Here is a 23,667-nt window from a genome sequence, read left to right as displayed (position 1 = left end):
GATGGTGGTGATGTGTTCTTAGGGGATTATAGGAAGGCTAGAATCATTGGTCACGGAAAAGTAAAGTTGAAGTTGCAAGGTGGAAGGGTTAGAACACTTCTGGGTGTTCTGCATATTCCTGCATTAGCCAGAAATTTGATTTCTGTAATCAAGTTGGATGATGCAGGTGTAAAAACAGTGTTCGAGAAGGATACCTACAAGATGGTTCGGGGAGCACTGGTATTGATGCGGGGAGTTCGGATTGGAACTTTGTATAAGCTACAAGGTAGCATTGTTATTGATGGGTGCAATAGTTCTCTGGTTCTTGAAAGTGGAGTAGAAAATCTTGTGGTCTCCGGAGAGAAGACCATGCTGTGGAATCAAAGGCTTGGACATATTGGAGAGAAGGGCCTTTGAATACTTCATGGTAAAGGTATGGTAGAAGGTATGAGTAATAGCTCTCCGGATTTTGATTTTTGTGAAAATTGTGTATATGGGAAGCAGAATTGGGTGAGTTTCCCCTCTGGTAGTAAGAGGGCAAAACAGATATTAGAGCTTGTGCACAATGATGTGTTTGGACCTATGAAGGTTCCATCACTGGGTAAGTTTGTGTGCTATGTATCATTTATAGATGACTTCTCGAGGAATACATGGATATATTTCCTTAAGAAGAAATCTGAAGTCTTCGACATGTTTAAAGAATTTAAGGCTCTCATGGAAAATCAGACAGAGAAGAAGATAAAGGTGTTGAGGAAAAATAATGGTGGAGAGTTTTACAGCAAGGAATTTGAAGAATTCTATAAGAAGTGTGGTATATCACAACACAAAACTACTCCATATACACCTCAGTAAAATGGAGTTGCAGAAAGAATGAACAAGACGTTGATGGAAAGGGCAAGAAACATGCTCAGTGGTGCTGGGTTAGAATAGGAATTCTGGGCAAAGGCGGTGGATACTGCATGTTACCTGATCAACAGGTCACCTTCATCAGCATTGGAGGATAAGGCTCCACAAGAGGTATGGACTAGTAAGAAACCCTCTCTTTCACATTTGAGGGTATTTGGATGTGATGCATATGTACATGTTCCAAAGGAGAAACGAACCAAGTTGGATAGTAAATCTAAAAAGTGCATCTTTATTGGGTATAAGGATGGTTTAAAGGGTTATAAGCTTTGGAACTCAATCACACAGAAGGTTGTGTACAGCCGAGATGTGGTGTTCAGAGAGGTGAAAGATGTTATTAAACATGAAGTCCAATGAAAGGAAACTTAGAAGATAGAGTTTGAGCTAAAGGAGGAAGAATTAGACTCTACAGCAGAGGAGGAATCAGAAGATGAAAAGCCACAAACTCCAGCTGTGAGAAGATCAGTTCGAGAAAGAAGGCAGTCTGAAAGGTATAGTCCATCTGCTTTCTGTTCAAACTTTTCTTTATCTATTACTGACAATGATCCTAGAACTATGAAGGAATCAGTAGATTAAGAGGATGGAAAACTCTAGAAAGAGGCCATGGTTGATGAAATGGCATCTTTGCACAAAAATGAGGCTTGGGATCTGGTGGAGTTGCCGGCTGGAAGGAAACCCATTGGTAGCAAATGGGTGTTCAAAAAGAAGACAAATGTAGAAGGAAAAGTGGAGAAATACAAAGCTTAGATGGTAGAAAAAGGTTATTCCCAAGTGCCGGGAATTGATTTTGGTGATATTTTTTCTCCTGTTGCCAAGGTAACTTCTATTAGATTACTTTTATCTATTGCTACTGCTTTTGATTTTGAGGTAGAACAGATGGATGTGAAGACAACATTTCTTCACGGGGATCTGGAAGAGGAAATCTACATGAAGCAACCTGAAGGCTTTGCAGCGAAGGGTAAGAAAGAACTGGTATGTAAGTTAAAGAAGTCTTTGTATGGGTTAAAACAGTCACCAAGGATGTGGTATTAGAAATTTGATACATTTATACGGGGACTTGGCTTCACCAGAAGCAAAGCAGATCACTGTGTGTATTTTAAATTAATTGGTGACTGTGTTATTTATTTGGTCTTGTATGTGGATGATATGTTGCTGGTTGGAAATGACAAAGAAATTATTGAGGATTTGAAGACGCAATTATCCTCCAAATTCGACATGAAAGATCTTAGTGTTGCAAACTATATTTTGGGGATGGAAATTAAAAGAGATCGGGCAAAGAGGAAGCTATGGTTAAACTAGAGGAAGTATATCGAGACAATACTGCAGTGGTTTAATATGTAGGATAGTAAACCAGTGAAGGTTCATATTCGTGTAGGTGTGAGGTTATCTACTGAACAATGTACCAAGACACAAGAAGAGGAAGAGGACATGTCTCGTGTTCCATATGCAAGTGCAGTCGGTAGACTGATGTATGCAATGGTCTGTACTAGACCAAACATTGCACATGTAGTGGGAGTATTGAGCAGGTTTATGTCAAAACCAGGAAAGGAGCATTGAACAGCAGTGAAGCAGGTTTTCAGGTATTTGCGTGGCACTAGTGATTATGGTTTGTGGTACCAAGGAAGATCAGGATTGGACAGAATGTTGGATATTCGTGGCTTTGTTGATGCAAGCTGGGCTGGAGATCTGGATCAGAGAAGATCTACAAGTGGGTATGTGTTTAACCTATTTGGAGGTGCAGTCAGTTGGATGAGTAAGAAACATCTGTAGTGGCACTATCAACTACAGAGGCAGAATACATGGCAGCCACTCATGCAAGCAAGGAAGCAGTTTGGTTGCAGAGATTGTGTTCAAGTATGGGGTTAGTACAGGGAGCTATAAGGATAGACTGTGACAACCAAAGTGAAATTTTCTTGGCAAAGAACACCGCGTATCATTTAAAGACAAAGCACATTGATGTTCAATATCACTTTGTGAGGGATATGATAGAAGACAAAAAGGTGTTGCTGGTAAAGGTGGACACTTTGAAGAATATTGCAGATGCATTGACAAAATCTGTGAGCTCTGAGAAGTTCTCTTGGTGTAGAGAGACAATGGGCATTCCAGGGCTAGAAAAATGACTAATCTCTCGTGTGGCCCCCTGTGGAAAGAAAAAAACAAGTGGTAGAATGTTGGGTTGTGTTATATTCTTTCCACGTAGTTAACAGGGGGTTTGAGGGGCACTTGTAACCCCACTTTATGGAGTCTGAGGCAGCGCCCCGGAAAATTTTGGTTTTGGACCCTATGTTAGGTTGGGCAGACCCACCTATGGTTTTGTGCATGATTTTCACACATGCTTTTTGGAGGCAATGGTTTTCGGTCCATGGTATTGGATGCTTCGGCATGTATAAATATGTATTATAACATTGAAAGGAACATAATGAAAAATCAAGTTGGTAGTCCCAGTTTTTGGATCCAAGGGAAATCTCTGTGTATATGTGTTTTATGTGTTCTGCTCTCACATTATTTATTTTCTGTGTTTTAGAATTTGTATGCAGGTAATTTCTGTATGGGGTTAAAACCTACATGTGGTTTATAGGACCTTAGAAGCTCGATTGAGCGCTTAAAACACTCAATTAAGTGCTTGAATTTTAAATATAAATAGCTCAATTGATGGTTTCCTAAACCACCGATTGATCCATTTATGTGGTTAACTAGGGTCTCAGGCGACCTCTTATTTATCTCGCGTCCATGTATTTTAATATAAAATAAGGGCTCAATCAAGCTATTTTTTTAGCACTTAAACTGCTCGATTGAGCCTTATTTTTTTCACCTAAACGTGCCCTTCGTTGTCAAAAAGTGTAACCCAGATCCATGCTTTACCCCCATATAGATACTTTCAAAGTGGAAAAAGTGGAGGAATCAACTTACAAGACCATTTTTATAGGTGGGTCCTTGTTTGGAAAATTGGGATTTGAAACATTTCAAAAGAAGTTTGAGGCATCAAAGAACATTTTTAGGGGCTAAACTTTGCCACTTAAGCGCAAACCTCCTAGATGAGCAGTAGCCAAGGGTGGTTAGGAAGAGAGAAAAAAAAGAAGGTTTGTGCATTGTAGTAGTCGATAAACAACAAGTCTCACTTCTTTGTTCTTGCATCCATTTCCATTTAGAGAAAGATAGAGTGGAGTGGCCTCATCTTCTAACTGAGTTTTCTCCCAAAATCGTTTCCTAGGACATATCTTGTGTTATTGTGGATTGTGAGTGATTTTTCTATTTTTTAATCTATTTTCTACAAAATTATAATTTTCATACATACGCAATAAATAATAATTAACATAGCCAAAAATATAAGAAGAAATAAACCTATACAATGCATATTTTAGATTTCTAATATATTTTAGTAGATCTATTGTGATCAATTATCTAGTGGAATATCCATGAAAGTATATGGATCAACACCTAGGGTGAAGGACAAGAAAATAATGAAGGAAATGATTTCCCAAGGCCTTATGAGGGATAAACCCAACATGTAGAAGCAATATCTAAGAATTAGAAATACAAACAACCACTGCCAATATTAAAAAAAAAAAAACATTGGGTCAAAGACTTCTAATGGTAATTCGTTAAATTTTGATGGAAAACTACACCCCAGGTTAGTGCTTTTTCCAAAGGAAGTCAAATCTGTAGCCTAGGAATGTTATTAGGATTTGAGGCAAGTGCCTTACCTTTCCTTGGGAAAATCATTGGCTTTCAGAGTTAGCTAGCCTTGTAGGAAAGTGGTTTGTCTTTTCTTTTCCTTTTCAATTAAGAATAACAATATTTTGATGTATTCCTAGTACATTTCATCCACCTCAAGACTCAAGCAAAACTTCACTAGGTTGGAAGGAAAGCATGCCTCCTTGATTGGCGATTTAACCTTCCTTGGGGAAATCATTAGCTTGGAGAGTCAGTAAGCCTATGAGGCCAACAATTTTCCTTTCCCTTCCTTGAAATTTGACAAAAAACAATGTAACTACTATTCAACTCTTGACCAGCCCTTACTTGGTGAATAGGTATATGTAACAACCCCTCCCACATTTACCCAATTTCACTAACCTGCTAGCGTAAACATAAGACCAATGTCACTATGACTTGACCCAACCTCCTAGTTCCAGTTAAGGAAGTAGGCTCGACAAACTGACAAGTCACAACACCCTTAGGGCTACAAGACACTCAGGGGCCAAAGGACCTCCACAGGTGACCAAACCCTGAGTTGGGTCTCTTTTTCACTTGCCTAAGCCCACAACCACACGCATGAGAAGGCCAGGGTGCAATTATAGGCCTCTAACCACATGCACAACATTACCTCCATGCGGTTATAGCTCAAAATCTCCAGTTTAGAGGGTGTGGTCATGAGATCTGAGCCACTTTTTTAGACCATTACCAAAAGATGCGTGTAACTTTCATAATGATAAATGACATAATGACAAATCTTTTCATACAAAAATTGAATAAGAACTGGCCTAGGACATGCCTAGTCCATAACATACATTTCACCAAACACATAGCAAACATGTAAGATACAGTTCATGAATGCATATTTGATCATATTAGTCTAATATTCATCTAAGAATCACCAATAAGGATCTATGACCTATCCATATAGCTACAACAACACTTATTATTCCATACATTTATCAACCAATCACTAACTAAGCAATTCATGACAAAATCCATAAATGGTACACATCATATAACCAACATATAACAAGAAAATAACCAACATAGGAGTCATGGAAACGCAACCATAATGTCACCAATACAATCACTATAAGTATAATACATGAATCAAAGTAGAATAATAACTCTTATCAATATATGAAAATACCAACCAAGTCAGGGACTTCCACGTACCACTCGACCATAGATTGGGTTGAACCAAATCTCTCTTTCATCCAATCAATCATGTGCCATATTCTAAGCATGAATGTGAGATCTCATGGAATAGACGAAGGTAAAACCAAACCAAGGCTTCCCGAGGCCAAACCACCTTAACCCGCATCCACAGTGATTCCACCTCTATGCTCAGACATCACTAACATCAACCAGATCGGTCTCTACCCAAGTTGTTAAGGGCTCTAGGAACTAGTAACTCAACCCACATCATACCATGACTCTAGAGCATTTGTCCAAACTGGCTCTAGGGACTAGTAACTCAACCAACCAAGGGCTCAAGAGAATTTGTCCCAACCTAGGGTTCAAGACTAGTAACTCAACCCAAGTTATTCCCGGGTATCGCCCACAACCATAAGGAACATGAACACCAATAAAAAAAATAATTAAGTAGAAAAGCCCACAACATCATGGTTATCCAGGAAATGGGAAGGAAAGCTTGAAACCATTATCAATCTAGGAAAATCTTCATTGCTATGACAACACATAATCCAAAAATCACATGTATATACCATGCATGCAAAAATCAGCAAGGAAATCACACTTGCAATCTGCTACCTGCAAAGCAATCAAGTTGTAGTTGTTGATCCAATTGTTCCCTTGAACTTTCCTTCTTCCCCTTTACTTTTTTATCTAGATATAAGTGAATACTAGAGTGTTCCAAGCATGCTCCAAGAATGCTCTAAGTATGAAAGAGTATGGGAGAATGAGAGAATGAAATGAGAGCTCCAAAACAGAACAGAAAAAAGCTAAACCAACAAAAGTTGTGAATTGATCCTCATAAGCATTTTTATCATTGAGGCCTCTATTTTCTTCATTTTCCTTCATTTCTCCTTCAATCCCCCTCATGCAAATATGTGTCTCTTCACCTTAATGTTCTCTTATTTTTCATTATTGCATAAATAAAATTCCAATTATTGCCACTTTTCCTTTGCCAATGTCCATAGCCATTAGTTAATCACAAGTGATACCCATCACTATGTTTTGCCCAACATTCAACTTGGAATACATGTCCCATGACCTTGGTCTTATTTTATTTTACATAGAAAATCAACTACATGTTGTTACAATATAGATCAATTCTTTTGAATATAGATCGTTTTATTGAAATTGATGTTGGGTTTTTGTAATATGTTTTCTCTAGATCATTTCCACCTATAGCAAGCTATCCAAAATTTTCCCACTTCCATATTCGCTCATATTTATCTTGGATAAGTAAATTCCTTTATCAAGATTTTAAAATCATCAAGGATCCCCAATCTTAACATAGCCTTAAAAACTAATTAAAATTAAAGATAAAAAAGAAACTTGTTTTTTTCTTTTCTTTCTTGTCTATGTGAAAGTATAACTCACTCACTTGGTCTTAGAAGGATGATCCATAAAAATTCGAGCAAAGAGGAGATGATAGGATTTCCATCCTCCAAGAAAATGCCCCATTCCACATTCATCTTGATGCCTTTCATTGAATGTGAGGTGAAAATAACTTGTTTGATGAGAAAATAAAAATAAAAATATCATTTCTATACTTCAAGGGCTTGGAATCAAATTGATCAATTTCATTGTGATTTAAGATCCCAAAAAATCAACTAAACTCCTTTTATTTCCATATTCAATTCAGTTGGACTACAAAAATACATGTTGGGTTGTGTTATATTCTTTCCACGACTAGCTTACATAATTAACCAGGGGGTTAGACGGTGGGCAGAGGCCCCCCTTCGTTGCGTCGATTACATAGTGGGGGGGTTACAAGGGGTTTGAGGGGGGTGGGTAGCCCCCCTCTACGGGGTCCAGGGCAGTGCCCCAGGGAAATTTTTTTGGACCCTTTAATAGGTTGGCCAGACCTACCTATGGTTTTGTGCATGGTTTTCGCACATGGTTTTGGACGCGATGGTTTCCAGTCCATGGTTTTGGACGTGATGGTTTTCGGTCCATGGTATTGGATGCTTCGGCATGTATAAATATGTATTATAACATTGAAAGGAACATAATGAAAAATCAAGCGGGTAGTCCCGATTTTGGGATTCAAGGGAAAATATCTTTGTATATGTGTTTTATGTGTTATGCTCTCACATTGTTTATTTTTTGTTCTTAGAATTTGTATGCAGGTAATTTTTGCACAGGGTTAAAACCTACATTTGGTATCAAAGTAGTTCTGGCTTCAAGGGGACGCCTTTGTTGCTGAGGGATTTCATTTGGGCCTGTGGTAGACCTTGTTCAGTGTGAGATCTGCGGGATTGATTATGGTGGTCAAAGAAGATGGCAAGTAGTGGAAAGATAGAGATCAAGAAATTTAATGGTCAGAGTTTTGAGTTGTGGAAACTGAAGATGGAGGATCTGTTGGTGGATAAAGTTTAGTGGATTGTGGTAGATCCGGGTACTAAACCAACAGGAGTGTCTGATGAACAATGGAAGAATTTGGATCAAAAGGCTAAGAGCACAATATGATTGTGTGTCTCAGATTCAGTATTGTTAAGTGTATCAGGGGAAGCTACGACGAAGGCTTTGTGGGACAAGTTAGGGGCTTTGTACCAATCTAAGTCTCTGGTGAATAAACTGTTCCTATGAAAAAAATTGTATAACCTGAGGATGAAAGATGGTGACTCGGTGATAGAACATCTAAATGCATTTAATATTGTGGTAAGTCAATTATTATCTGTTGATAGTAAATTTTAGATGAAGATAAGTGCATCAGTTTGTTGTGTTGTCCTCCAGATTCGTGGGATAGTCTAGTTATTGTAATAGGTAGCAATGCAACTGCCTTGCAGTTTGATGAAATAGTCTCATCCTTGCTGACAGAGGAGATGAGACAGAAAAATATGGAGAGCCAGAATGGTGATGCCTTGTCTATACGACGATGGTCCTAAAACAGAAACAAAAATAAGTCATTGAGTGGGAGATCTAAACCTCCGGGAAAACTTGTAAAGGTGGTGTGTTGGAAATTTGAAAAGGAAGGGTACTAAAAAAGGGACTATAAATCTAAAGCTCTTGACAAAGGAAAGGGATATGATGCTGCTCCTTTTGAAGAGGTGAAAACCACCTCAGATGAAGTTGGGGATGTGTACTTGGCTTCTTCAAGTACACATGTAGATCATGAGGCATGGTTGATTGACTCAGGTGCATCCTTTCACTTCACTCCCCATAGAGAGTAGTTCTCCGAGTAGGAGAAATATGATGGTGCTGATGACTTCTTGGGGGATGATAGGAAGGATAGGATATTTGGTCCCAGAATAGTAAAGTTGAAGTTGCAAGGTGGAAGGGTTAGAACACTTCCGGGTTTTTTGCATATTCCTGCATTGGCCAGAAATCTGATTTCCGTAAGAAAGCTAGATGATGCAGGTGTAAAAACATTGTTCGAGAAGGATACCTGCAAGATGGTTTGGGGAGCACTGGTATTGATAAGGGGAGTTTGGATTGGAACTCTGTACAAGCTGCAAGGTAGCACTGTTGTTGATGGGTGCAATAATTCTGTGGTTCCTGAAAGTGGAGCAAAAAATCTAGTGGTCTCTGGAGAGAAGACCATGTTGTGGTATCAAAGGCTTGGACATATTGGAGAGAAGGGCCTTTGAATGCTTCATGGTAAAGGTAAGGTAGAAGGTATGACTAATAGCTCTCTGGATTTTGATTACTGTGAAAATTGTGTATATTGGAAGCAGAATCAGGTGAGTTTCCCCTCTGGTGGTAAGAAGGCAAAATAGATATTAGAGCTTGTGCACAGTGATGTGTTTGGACCTATGAAGTCTCCATCACTGGGTAAGTCTGTGTACTATGTATCATTTATAGATGACTTCTCAAGGAATACATGGATATATTTCCTCAAGAAGAAATCTGAAGTCTTTGACAAGTTTAAATAATTTAAGACTCTGGTGGAAAACCAGACAGAGAAGAAGATAAAGGTGTTGAGGACAGATAACAATGGAGAGTTTTGCAACAAGGAATTTGAAGAAATCTATAAGAAGTGTGGTATACCATGACAGAAGAGTACTCCATACACACCCGAGCAAAATGGAGTTGCAGAAAGAATGAACAAGATGTTGATGGAAAGGGGAAGAAGCATGCTTAGTGGTGTCTGGTTAGGATAGGAATTTTGGTTAGAGGCAGTGGAGACAACATGCTACCTAGTCAATTGATCACCTTCATCAGCGTTGGAGGATAAGACTCCACAAGAGGCATGGACTGGTAAGAAGCCCTCTCTTTCACATCTGAGGGTATTTGGATGTGATGCATATGTACATGTTCCAAAGGAGAAAAAAAAAAGTTGGATAGTAAATCTGAAAAGTGCATCTTTATTGGGTATAAGGATGGTTTAAAGGGTTATAAGCTTTGGAACCCAGTAACAAGGAAGGTTGTGTACAGCCAAGATGTGGTGTTTAGAAAGGTGAAATTTTTTATTAAACATGAAGTCCCATCAAAGGAACCTGAGAAGATAGAGTTTGAGCTAAAGGAGGAAGAATCAGACTCTATAAGAGAAGAAGAATCAGAAGATGAAGAGCCATAAACTTCGGTTGTGAGAAGATCAGTTCGAGAAAGAAGGCAGCCAGAAAGGTATAGTCCATCTGCTTTCTGTTCAAATTTTGCTTTATCTATTACTGATGATGATCCTAGAACTGTGAAGGAAGTAGTAGATTCAGAGGATGGAAAACTATGGAAAGAGGTCTTGGTTGATGAAATGGCATCTTTTCACAAAAATGAGGGTTGGGATCTAGTGGAGTTGTCGACTAGAAGGAAGCCCATTGGTAGCAAATGGGTGTTCAAGAAGAGGACAAATGCAGAAGGAAAGTTGGAGAAATACAAAGCTCGGTTAATAGCAAAAGGTTATTCCCAGGTGTCGGGAATTGATTTTGGTGATATTTTTTCTCATGTAGCTAAGGTAGCTTCTATTAGATTACTTTTATCTGTTGTTGCTACTTTTGATTTTGAGGTAGAATAGATGGATGTGAAGATATCATTTCTTCAGAGGGATCTGGAAGAAGAGATCTACATGAAGCAACTTGAAGGCTTTGCAGTGAAGGGTAAGAAAGAACTAGTATGAAAGTTAAAGAAGTCTCTGTATGGGTTAAAACAATCACCAAGGATGTGGTATCAGAAATTTGATACATTTATACGGAGACTTGGCTTCACTAGAAGCAATGCAAATCAATGTGTGTATTTTAAATTAATTGGTTACCGTATTATTTATCTGGTCTTGTATGTGGATGATATGTTGCTGGTTGGAAATGACAAAGAAATTATCCAGGAATTGAAGACCCAATTGTCCTCCAAATTCGACATAGAACGTCTTGGTGCTGCAAACTATATTTTGGGCATGGAAATTAAAAGAGATTGGGCAAAGAGGAAGCTCTGGTTAAACCAGAGGAAGTATGTCGAGACAATATTGCAGAGGTTTAATATACAGGATAGTAAACTGGTGAAGGTTCCTATTGCTGTAGGTGTAAAGTTATCCGTCGAACAGTGTCCCAAGACATAGGAAGAGGAAGAGGACATGTCTTGTGTTCCATATGCAAGTGCAGTCGATAGTCTGATGTATGTGATGGTCTGTACTAGACCAGACATTGCACATGCAGTGGGAGTATTGAGCAGGTTTATGTCAAAACCAGGGAAGGAGCATTGGACAACAGTGAAGTGGGTTTTCAGGCATTTGCGTGGCACTAGTGATTATGGTTTGTGCTACCAAGGAAGACCATGATTGGAAAAAGTTTTGGATATTCGTGGCTTTGTTGATGCAGACTGGGCTAGAGATCTGGATCATAGAAGATCTACAAGTGGGTATGTGTTTAACCTATTTGGAGGTGCAGTCAGTTGGATGAGTAAGAAACAATCTGTAGTGGCACTATCAACTACAGAGGCAGAATACACGACAGCCACTCATGCAAGCAAGGAAGCAGTTTGGTTGCACAGATTGTGTTCAAGTATGGAGTTAGTGCATGGAGCTTTAAGGATAGACTGTGACAGCTAAAGTACAATCTTCTTGGCAAATAACCCTGCTTACCATTCAAAGGCAAAACACATTAATGTTCAGTATCACTTTGTGAGGGATATGATAGAAGACAAAAAGGTGTTGCTGGTAAAGGTGGACACTTTGAAGAATATTGTAGATGCATTGACAAAATATGTGAGCTTTGAGAAGTTTTCTTGGTGTAGATAAACAATGGGCATTGCAGGGCTGGATAAATGACTAAGCTCTCTTGTGGAAAGAAAACAAGAAGGGGGAGAATGTTGGGTTGTGTTATATTCCTTCCACGACTATACCATGTAGTTAACTGGGGGGTTAGAGGTGGGGCAGAGCCCCCCCTTCGTTGCGCAGCGGGAGGATAGTAGCCCCCCCTGTCCAGGGGGTTTGAGGTGTGGGGGTAGCACCCCAGGGAAATTTGTTTTGGACCCTATATTAGGTTGGGTGGACCTACCTATGGTTTTGTGCATGGTTTTCGCACATGGTTTTGGACACGATGGTTTTCGTTCCATGGTATTGGATGCTTTAGCATGTATAAATATGTATTGTAACATTGAAAGGAACATAATGAAAAATCAAGCTGGTAGTCCTTGTTTTGGGATCTAGAGGTAAATATCTGTGTATATGTGTTTTATGTGTTATGCTCTCACATTGTTTATTTTTTGTTCTTAGAATTTATATGCAGGTAATTTCTGTACGGGGTTAAAACGTACAATATACACCAACAAGCCTCAAGGTTCAAGAGTGGCTCTTGCATGGAACATTGTTTTGCCAAATGTAATAATTTTTCTCATGATCATCAACTATGGAGCATGTTTTTTAATTCATCTTACTAATGCATTCTAAAATGTTTCATAAAAATCCATTATATCACAATAAAGGTGGCCTTAGACATCTAAAACACAAACAGAGAAAAACATTTTTTAAAGTTATTGTCATGCATCAAAACGTCGTTGTGAGATATTTATTGGAATGAAAAGATTTGGATGACGATGGAAGAACCTTGAGATGGTGTCTCAATGCTTGTGATTGTAATTTCTCCCACATCACCCTTTCATACATTAACCTTTCCATATTTACCAATCAAGCTTCATCGTTAACATTAATTAATTTTTGAACAATGTTGTGAAATATCTATATATGCCTTCACCTTATTACACACCATGACATTAATGCCAAATCTTAGATGCATCATTTATATCCCCTTGGCATGCGACATTATCACTATCTAACTTACGTCATTGATATGCAACTTTACTCACTCACTAATCTACTTGTCTTACATCCTACTTGTTGTATGACATTTAAACACATTCAAACAATTTTAATCAATATTATTTGATGGGTACCCAATAAATGTGAGCAAGGAAGAGGACCAAATGAATCATTCTCATGCAAGAAACAGATGGGATGAAATAAAAATAAGGTTAATTCCATCTAATGGAAAATTGACATAAATAATTAAATACACTAATTTAATCAAGGTCAATTTCATCTCATTAAAAATTTCCATAAATCATTTAATACACTACATTAATAGCACAAGGAGAAAAAGAACGTTAGCACTAATATTCAAGCATCCACTCATTCTATAAAGATAATAATAGATTCATAACCGTCCAACAACATCACATGCATTAAGAAAAAAACCAAAAGAAACAAATACCAACAAGGGGAGCTGCGACGCAGCGAGTCCCTGCGTGAAGTTGAGCCTGCTTATATAGTTCATGTCTAGAGCTTATATTGTTCATGTGCTTAGACATAGTTATTTTAGGTATGACTTTAAAGGTAAATCATTGTAGCTTTACCTAAATCTTAGTATTCACAGTTTGTTTCATATTTTTTTAGTGATTTATGCCAAGTCATAGCTAAAACAACTCACCCCAAGTGATTGGCAGCATATAAATATGGTCAGTTTCAGGACAATGCGCGTGGAAACCGTGGGATATCACTGTAAGGACGAGCCAAGAGGGAAGCACGCAAACCGAGTGAAAGTCTATGAATGTTTCAACCTAAATTATAAAAATATTTCGTCTTTCACAGCGACTCTATGAGCGTTCTTAGTCGTACAAATAAAAGAATCGAATGATTAAGCTTTTCTAATCTTTCATTATAATTTTTAGCAAATATCTAATCATATGATTGATTTCCTTTTGCTTGTCTCCATGCCTGGATACAATGAATTTGATAAATTAGTGCACACTATTATCAAAAGTATCACCATAATATCTCAGTTAACATGCCAGATTGTAAGGACTCATCATATTTAGATTTTAAACAGCACAAAATGCATAGAAATTCACAGAATGTACAACCAAAAGAGAGGAATTTGCAGTGATTTAAAAGCTTTACCGGAGTTATGACAGTTGTATATTCCATCTCTTTAGAGTTTGCCAACTTCTGGTTCTTAGACAGAGATGACATTTCTGAGGAGTTTGAACTTCGTGGAGCTGAATCCTTCCATGTATCCAAAATCTTTTTACCTAAAACGGCTTCGTTGGGATGATTAGCGACGGGCTTCCGGGGATAATGAGCGACCGAGGAAGTATGAGTTTGAAAGGAGAACATATTTTGATGAAGATCTCGCATGAGCGAACGCTGCGTTCTGGTAAAACTTTCGGCATCTTGAGTGGGGTCGAATTTTGGATTGATTTGCATTCCTTCGAAAGAGTTGTCACCGCTAGAAGGATTGAATTGCATTGATTCAGAAGGATTGTCACAGTGGGTACGCAGAAAATGAGAATTTAAGTAAACAGAAAACCTTCTTGCAGAGAGAATCTCATTGGCCGACAATATTAAAATCTGCTTCAAGGCTTATGGATTGTAAATTGTAATAATTAAGTAGCTATGTAAAAGTAAGCAAAATGTTAGGATAATAATGTATCTACCCAACGCAACGCCCGTTTCATAGGTAATAATTACTTGTAATGGATTTCGATATCGTTAACAAATATATTTTAAGACGAGGCCACACGTTACACAGGAGACATGTGATGGACATGCATGCAGCAACGTGTTTGTACGCAGCAACGTGTTTGTACGGAACGTGGGAAACAAGGCCATGAGAACCACCATGGCTCTCCAAATCTGCAACACTTGTGCCTGAAACATGGCTCTCCAGACCTGCAAAACACTGCCAGAACCATGCTACAAATAATAAGAATCTAGTCTAGTCTTACTGTTTACTCAGGGTAGTCTTACTGTTTACTGAGGGTTTTCGTGTACTTAGGAGGAAGGGTATAAATGGCCAGGTTACCAGTGCGGCTATGGACGAGACAATCTGGCGAGAGCTCCCCGAGGAGGCTTCGGAACTATTTCTCCATGCCGTCCATAGCTTTCTTCAACAGCGTCGCAGCGTCAACATAAATCGATTTGAGAAGTTTTGATGCAAGGAAGAAAACCAAATCGGCAGAAGGCAAAGCAATTATTTCATCAATTTTTCCGAGAATATGATATTGAACTGCAGGGTAGCTTCCAAGAAGAAAATACAAAAAATAACAAAGCAAGATAAACATATTACTGTTACCTGTGAGAAGTCCGTCGCCGTCTCTAGTAATTCTGGTCCTTACAATGCGTGGATGGATAGAATTTGCTGTCACATTGGCCTTCATTTTCTGCATTCTAGACGGAAACTTGTGTTAAATGTTTATTCCTTGTAAAAAAATTGTAAATTTGAGCGGTTATGGAAAACGTAGCTCAAGATTAAGGTTACCTCGAGTCTCAACGCAAGCTCTTTTGTGTGTAGAATATCGATAGCTGCTGTAAGTTTTGACCCAGATTTGCTTGAATCTTTGGAGTTTGTTCTTTCTTGCGCATATGACAGATTTAATAATAATGGCTCTTTGTTTGATGCGTTTCTTCAGGTTGTAGCGTCTCAAGATTGGCCTGAAGTCACTAAATATGCAGGCTTAGTTTGTGCTCAGGCACATCGTCAGGAACTCATTCAGGATCTTTACAAGTCTGGCAGGATCCTGTGCGAGGGTCTGCAACTGGGGGCATGATAAAGTATACATTTCTTGTCTATCCCTAAAAACAGAAAATATGTGCAAATGTGGCCGAGTGTTTGACCTGCTTGACTGAATTAAGCTTTTTTGAAGCAATGTTTGTGCAAGCATGAAAGAAACTGAAATATGAAAGCATATCAATTCTCTCAGGGAATTGTTGATTTCATTCAGAAGGAATACAGGACACAAGCCGGAGCGTATAATATTTTACAGGTAATAATCATCGATAAACGGGTAAAATACGTCATTCTTATAACCCTGGTTTCCCTTGAATTTTTTTCGGAAATAAATAGTTTCTGTGAAAATTAAGGAATAACAGGTACAAGGAGCGAGTTAAAACATTTAAAGAATTCAATAAAAAGGCGCTAGAAAGTAGCTGTATGAGAGATCTTACTTGAGAAATCGATTTGAGAGTCAGTCGGACTGCTGAGGAGGAGGCCGGACTCGTTATCCGTGGAATCGACAAGCGATGCATCAAGATCCATTGTTGAGCGTTGTGTTGAGGCTACTATACGATCTGTGAGATCCACTGCTATACAATCTATTGAAGCTGTTGTAAAGCTCGATCTGATCAGCGAAGGGCAGTTAGAAATAAAACCCAGAGGCAACGTACTGGACTACATTAGCACCAGTGGCGGAAGGTTATAACAGCGGGACTGCACAGCTGCTGTGCATGTAGCACGCACATGCTTCGCACAAAGACACCTCCCGCCATGCAAAACTTGACCATACGGCCGACACCTGCAAAAGAACAAGCAACTTAGCATATGTATCCCATTCGCACTTAACAGTAAAAATTAAGGAATTAATGTCAGCATTAAATCGAAACCGCAAACCGTCAAGGCCAGTTGACTGTGGGTAAGTACGAGTTTAAGATATGGTCCGGCCTCTTCCGCCTCGGGAAGAGGCCAAATAAGATGGCCAACAGAAGTTCAACTGCAAACTTTAGGATATAACCAAAAATACCACTAAAAAACTCGGCGAATTAATGTTATCTGCCCTCCGAAGGGTTACTATAGTCCCTGCCGGATGCCAGATGGCAGGGACTAATAAGGAAGCTACAAAATAAAACATTGGGAGATTATAGGTTTAGGTAGGGGAGTTAGCCACTTCCACTAATAACATTAATGGAATCTATTTAATGATACCACTTAAAGAAAACTATGATTTTATTTCTCTCGATAGAATATAGTATAACATAAACTTTCATACATATTACATATTCATCAGGTCTACACCACATGCATTGGGAAGGAAATATCACACATGCTCTACCTCCACAAGTTTTGGTTCAAATACTTGGGAAGGAAATATCACACATGCTCTACCTCCACAAGTTTTGGTTCAAATACTTGGGAAGGAAATATCACACATGCTCTACCTCCACAAGTTTTGGTTCAAATACCACTAAATTGCCAAAAATTATCATAAGAATCTAAGCATGCCAATTTTAAGTTTTCTCTATAAAATATATCAATATATTTACAAATAATAATCACTTCTGCTCCATTTTCACTTTAATTTTTTTTATATCAAAAGTTAGAAGAGTGCCCTAACATATCACAATCAAGATAAAAAAAATTGGTTTATCTCATATACCTTCGAAGCCAGTGAGTAAAATTCAACCAAAAATTTGATATAAATCCTATTTCAAATTTATGAAAAAGATTTAAGTTTCAAATAATTTCAATTTAAATATGTTTTAATAATATATATCTTTTCCTTTAAATAATTATTTATGTAACCTATCATAAAAATGATAAAAACAAAATACAAATATCAACCTAATCTCAATTAAAATACGACTTCAAAAATAAACAAATACATTGAAAAACCAAAAAGCCTTATCCTAATTTCTTAGTGGATCACCATCAATTTTTTATAATTTAGTTGCTTTGCATGCCATTCAATCAAGTTCATTTCGAAATCAAATCTGATTTGTTTTTTCTTTTTCAAGGATCACATCAGATTTGATTTCATTAAAGGGCTCATTTATGTGATAGTTTGACTTGGTTTATTCAAAGTGTTCAGTTCAAGTGAGGCATTGAGCCTTGAGTTCGCATAAATGATTTTGTTTCTTATGTTTTGGTTGCTTTACACACCATCCAATTTAATTCATTTACAAGTCACATTCGATTCAGTAGGATCACATCAAATTCGAGTTTTATTCGGGAGTTTATTTATATATTTGTTTGACTTGGTTTATTTAAAGTGTTATTTGTATTGTTTTTCACTTAAAATATTGAATTTTGTTTGATAAGTGGTTTTGTTGTATAATTTATTGAGCCGAGAAATTTATTTTACAATCCAATATGAAAGCGATGGGTAAGTATGTCAATTTTGAACTTGGAGTTGACAAGTGTAATAAAATAAAAATATTTTTTAAATAGAAAAGTAATATTGGCCATAATAAATTAAAAATATATATATACTGTGCACCTTTAATTAGTTGTCTATATAACCTAATATAATTTCATGTAAAGTAATTAGAAGTAAAAAGATTGGCTACAATAAATTTAAGAAAAATATATACTATTCATCTTTAATTAGATGTCCATATAACCTAATATAATTTCAGGTAAAGTAATTAAAAGTAAAAAAAAAAAATCATTAGTAAGATGTTTAAACCTTGTACTTTTCAAAAATATTTTAACACCTTATTTAAATACATTATTTGAAGATCTATGTTAACTTAGTTATGTGAATGTCAACTTGTATGAATACACATTTATAAAAGAAGTTTGTACCTAAAAAAATTTGATTTCTCTAGACTCATGTTAGAAAAATAGATATGTGTTGATTCAATAATGATGTACAACCAAATTTGTTTTTAAATTTGTGCCATTTCATTAAAAGGTTCATAGTTTGATTTGGTTTATTCAAATATGTTTTTTATCCAAGTTTGTTACATAAACGGTTTATTTGGGGTGTATAGCTAAATTCGTTCGAGTTGTTTCACATGTTTCATTTAGGTAGATCACGTAATTTTGTTTAATCACGCAGCTTAAATAAATCCATAGAAAAGAAAGTTAAAATATGTATGTTTATATATTCATGTTATAAATTAATTAAAAGCGTATTGATCTATTATGTCATTAACATTATTAATCATATTTCCAGATAGGATATCAAACAGCCTTGTTATATATATATATATATATATATATATATTTAACCGTTGAATTAAAAAGATAAATTAAAATAATATTATTTATAAAAAAATATTTTCAAAAAAATATTATAAGAAATGCCCATAAAAACAGAATAACAATAATGATATAAATTTATAATAGCCCACAATAACATAAATTCAGAATCAAATATTAAATATTTAGCATTTAATATTGTATATTGTATATGCTAAATTTTATGTTAAATCTAAACAAGATGCGGATGCGAATTAATTATAGTTCTTTTCATTGGTGGTCACCACCCTGGACTGATCCCACCTTCCAAAGCTATCCATTGTCATCCGATGACCACCCGTTTCCTGGAGGTAGTGTCCAGGCTGGCGGTTCAGGGTTGCAGTTTTCGCTGAAGGGCAATTGATACATGTGCTGATCTGGCACTGCCCCTACCACGTATGGATTCCAAGATTGAAACTGTAATGCATGTGATGGATTCTGGGTGTTTTGCGTCGTGGCAGCATAGATGGAGGAGGCTTCATCGCCATTGAAACCCAGCTGCGACATTGACACCGGGCTTCTGGGGTTGGACCAGTTTACCGTACTCTGCTGCTCGGGAACAACATAGAGGGAAGATGAAGGCTCCATATAGGAAGGAACTGCGTTGGAATCTGACGTGTCATGGCTCAGAAAGCTCTCCATAAACGGACTCTCACTCTGAAGCAGCCTGGAAGAGGAACCGAAATTGGGCATCACCGATTTTTGTTGCACGTCAGCAGGTGACGGCGGGTCCCGCTCTGGGCACGGTAATACCTTCGAAGGATGGGTCGCTTTCTTGTATATCCGGCACAGCACCCAATCGTCCAACTGAAACAACACAAGCCGAACAATTCAAAATTCTTTTTTTTTTTCAGAGAGAAATCTTTATCATGAAATCTTTATTATAGGATCGAAGTCCACAGATTACAATCAATATGGGCAAAGCCAGCAGAATACGACCGAAGCCAACAGATTCATTACGGCATAGCCGTCACATATTCGCCGTAGCGAAGAGGCCTCCGCAGGAATCGAACACGGCGAGAGGTGCGAAAGCCATCCGCCCCAGCCGTCATATACAACATATTATCATATTTTTCAGAAAATAACTCCAATCTGGTAAAAGCAATCACTCTTGGGAGGTTAATTGTCAAGTAAAAAAATGATTCTCAATAAATATTACTTATGTGATGTTTTTGTTTTTCCTTGTAATATGGAACATTCTAATGTCCGTTGCAGATTAAGGATATTCCTTAAATGTGTCGCAGATTAAGAATATTCCTAGAATATGAGCCAGGACACCAATGAGACCCCCTTGTTTGTGGGACAAGGGACCCACCTCCCCGCAGTGATTTCACTGCTAAGAAACCTTTGCTTCTACTTTATCCATTTAAGGTCACAGCCAAGCATATTCCTAGAATATGAGGCAGGACACCAATGAGACCCCCTTGTTTGTGGGACAAGGGACCCACCTCCCCGCAGTGATTTCACTGCTAAGAAACCTTTGCTTCTACTTTATCCATTTAAGGTCACAGCCAAGCCAGACACCAATGAGACCCCCTTGTTTGTGGGACAAGGGACCCTTTGCTTCTACTTTATCCATTTAAGGTCACAGCCAAGCATATTCCTAGAATATGAGGCAGGACACCAATGAGACCCCCTTGTTTGTGGGACAAGGGACCCACCTCCCCGCAGTGATTTCACTGCTAAGAAACCTTTGCTTCTACTTTATCCATTTAAGGTCACAGCCAAGCCAGACACCAATGAGACCCGCTTGTTTGTGGGACAAGGGACCCTTTGCTTCTACTTTATCCATTTAAGGTCACAGACACCAATGAGACCCCCTTGTTTGTGGGACAAGGGACCCTTTGCTTCTACTTTATCCATTTAAGGTCACAGCCAAGCATATTCCTAGAATATGAGGCAGGACACCAATGAGACCCCCTTGTTTGTGGGACAAGGGACCCACCTCCCCGCAGTGATTTCACTGCTAAGAAACCTTTGCTTCTACTTTATCCATTTAAGGTCACAGCCAAGCCAGACACCAATGAGACCCCCTTGTTTGTGGGACAAGGGACCCTTTGCTTCTACTTTATCCATTTAAGGTCACAGCCAAGCCAGACACCAATGAGACCCCCTTGTTTGTGGGACAAGGGACCCACCTCCCCGCAGTGATTTGACTGCTAAGTCTACGAAGGCATACATACTCTACCCCCCTCTGGTTTTGAACCTGTGACCTCTTAAGAGGAAACACATGCTCTTAACCATTAGGCCCACTCAAGCTGTATATAAAAGCCAATTGAATTTTAGTTTATTAATCTATTATTTTATCTTCCAAACAATTTAAACCATTAAAAATAATTTTAAATTTTATCTTAAAATTATATTTCTAAATTTTTTATTTTATTAAAAAAATATTTTATTTTCAATTTCTTTTCCTCTTTATTCCATTTACACAATACATAAACTTTAAAATTCAAATAAGATATTATTATATTAAATTAATAATTACTCTATAACCATTTAAGAAAATATATTTTTATTTTATATATATATATATATATATATATATATATATATATAATTAAAAATTTTAACAATCTTACTCATTCTTATTTTATATAAATATTTTTATAAAAAGTAAGAAGTAAATATTTTTATAAAAAATAAGACACCAATGTCCCAAGAACCAAAGAGATGAAGGAGATGCAAGATAAAGGTTGACAATTAAGAACTAAGAAAATTATAAGTCCAATAGACCAATTTGGTCTCACTAGAAGTCCACCACCACCATTATCATCAAAATTCATTTAACATCTTATTATTATTATAATTGTGTCTAGACTAACTTTATGGTTTAAATTTTTTTATGTATTTTTAATTTATTTAATAATTTGAAAATTAAATTAAATTTATATTCTATAATACAAAGTTAATTTAAATAATGGTTATTGTTTTTATTATTACCGTTATTCCTAATATGAATAAGGTAAATCAAAATTTAAATTAATAATTTTATATTTGAAGTCCAAAACATAACAATAAATAAAGTGGCTAATTAATCTATGCTCTAAGTCTATTTGAGGAGGGTAAAGCTAATGAATCTACATCCTAAGCCCATTTGAGTAGGCTAAAGCTAATTAATCTACACTCCAAACCCATTTGAGTAGGCTAAATAGTGTATGTCCTAAATTCATAGGGTTAAGTTAAATAGTATATGTTATGTATTAGAAAGTATTGGAGTCGTCTAATAAGGTGGAGGAATTGTTTGGATGATTAAAAGTGACGGGAATTTGGGCAAAAAAAATTCAAAAAATCTTGTTAAAGTAGTGTTTGAATCGTGTTTTTGATGGTGGAAATGGATTCAGCACTATCAAAAATGTCTAGGACACCTAAAATTTTGAAGTTTAACAACTATAACTTGGATTTACAAAAATCCTTGCTAGATTTTCTCTAAATATAACCGGAATGTCCAAACAACCTCTTTAGATTCAGTGGAAAAGATTTAGTGATCTATTTAAATTAGGAGCTTTTTAGCTAGAGTAGTAAGAATGGAGGTTTGTTATCTTTTTTACTTGGTTGTAGATACACGGCCTGTCATAAGTTTCTCGTTGGAGTTTAAAATCCCGACCCAATTCCAATAGTTCTCCAAACATCTCAGTCTTATACTAAACTATAATTTTCTAATAGAAATATATATTGAAAACCAACACAAACATCCCGATCCTATATTGGAATTCAACGCAAACCTCTCATCTCAGTCCGAAGCTAAACTATGTGTTTCTGATAAAAATATATATTGAAATCAGCACAGGCTACTTTGCTTACCCGCATAGATCCTTTCCTGTGGGTGGTTTCTGCGAGACGATATTCGTGCATGATCCAGTTGGTTTTGAGGCCCTTGAGAGGGCTCCCCTTGTAAAACACTAGCGATTTCTTCACGCCCACTTCTTGCGACGAAGTGCTTCCCGATGTAACAACGATGGGTCTATCTGTTCCCGTGGCTTTCCAGTACCCGGAGCCGGCGGATCTGTTCGGCCGCAGTCCGTTGGGATATTTCCGGTCCCTGGGGCTGAAGAAATACCACTCTTGCTCTCCAAAACAGGCCTTCGCTGAAATCCAGTCAACGAAAACACAAACAAACAATGATAAAGTGTCTACCTCACAGAATGCAGCAGAACAAAACTGGATAAACTTACCGGGCAAATCCCAGGGGTCGTGCTTGTACAGGTCAATATCTGCAATAATTGAAGCAGGCAGAGGCGAGGAGGTGACCTTCTTTTTCAGGTAATGGATGAGCAGCTCCTCATCCGTGGGATGAAATCTGAAACCTGGAGGCAATTGTGGCAGCACCTGGTGGTGGAATTCCGATCTCTCCATCATCATCAATCGCAAATGTGCGGGAGCAGCGTCCCTCTTTCTTTTATGGCCGCAGCCCGCCGGATCCTTCCAGACCTATCAATCCACAGCACAGAATCCAGCGCCACTGGGCCTCTGACACCTTCCCTGACACGTCGGATGACAGGGAGAGCACCTTGGCATCTAGAAAAGCTTTGCAAATAACCAACGCCACAGAAGCCATGGGCACATTCATTCATTCAGTCCGATGTGTGTACTCGGAATCTGCTGTAAAGCGGAATTTGCGGTGTGGAGGCCAATGTTGTGGATGGCAAATTAACACGTCTGCTGGTGCAGTGTGTCGATGGTGATTCCTCGTCTCTCTTTTTATTTTTAACGAATTGCTATTTCGCTTGACTGTCCA

General features: G+C 37.6%; 1 protein-coding gene and 1 long non-coding RNA gene across 4 annotated transcripts; both read right to left on the bottom strand.

Moving 5' to 3' along the window:
- Nucleotides 1–14,375: 14,375 nt before the first annotated feature.
- LOC149169618 (uncharacterized) lies at nucleotides 14,376–16,369 on the bottom strand. 3 transcript variants are annotated; one of them, XR_016259396.1, is made up of 5 exons: nucleotides 16,139–16,369; nucleotides 15,453–15,729; nucleotides 15,267–15,354; nucleotides 14,997–15,078; nucleotides 14,376–14,873 (listed from the first exon to the last, which is right to left on the bottom strand). It is a non-coding gene; the product is annotated as an uncharacterized LOC149169618 (long non-coding RNA). The 3 variants fall into 3 exon arrangements; XR_016259397.1 differs by having other exon boundaries at nucleotides 15,453–15,723; XR_016259395.1 differs by having other exon boundaries at nucleotides 15,453–15,625; nucleotides 16,139–16,366.
- A 2,742-nt stretch (nucleotides 16,370–19,111) lies between these two features.
- LOC149169617 (NAC domain-containing protein 58-like) lies at nucleotides 19,112–23,443 on the bottom strand. Its single transcript, XM_089427132.1, has 3 exons — nucleotides 23,105–23,443; nucleotides 22,734–23,017; nucleotides 19,112–19,736 (listed from the first exon to the last, which is right to left on the bottom strand). The coding sequence occupies exons 1-3, from the start codon at nucleotides 23,289–23,291 to the stop codon at nucleotides 19,203–19,205; spliced, it is 1,005 nt and encodes a 334-aa protein (XP_089283258.1). The 5' UTR covers nucleotides 23,292–23,443; the 3' UTR covers nucleotides 19,112–19,202.
- Between the last annotated feature and the right edge of the window lie 224 nt (nucleotides 23,444–23,667).

The sequence above is a fragment of the Pinus tabuliformis genome, chromosome 4_2 (assembly GCF_031772625.1).
Source record: "Pinus tabuliformis cultivar Carrire ecotype Pingquan chromosome 4_2, CPIR1, whole genome shotgun sequence".
NCBI lineage: Eukaryota > Viridiplantae > Streptophyta > Pinopsida > Pinales > Pinaceae > Pinus > Pinus tabuliformis.
This window is presented reverse-complemented; position numbering and strand designations above follow the sequence as displayed.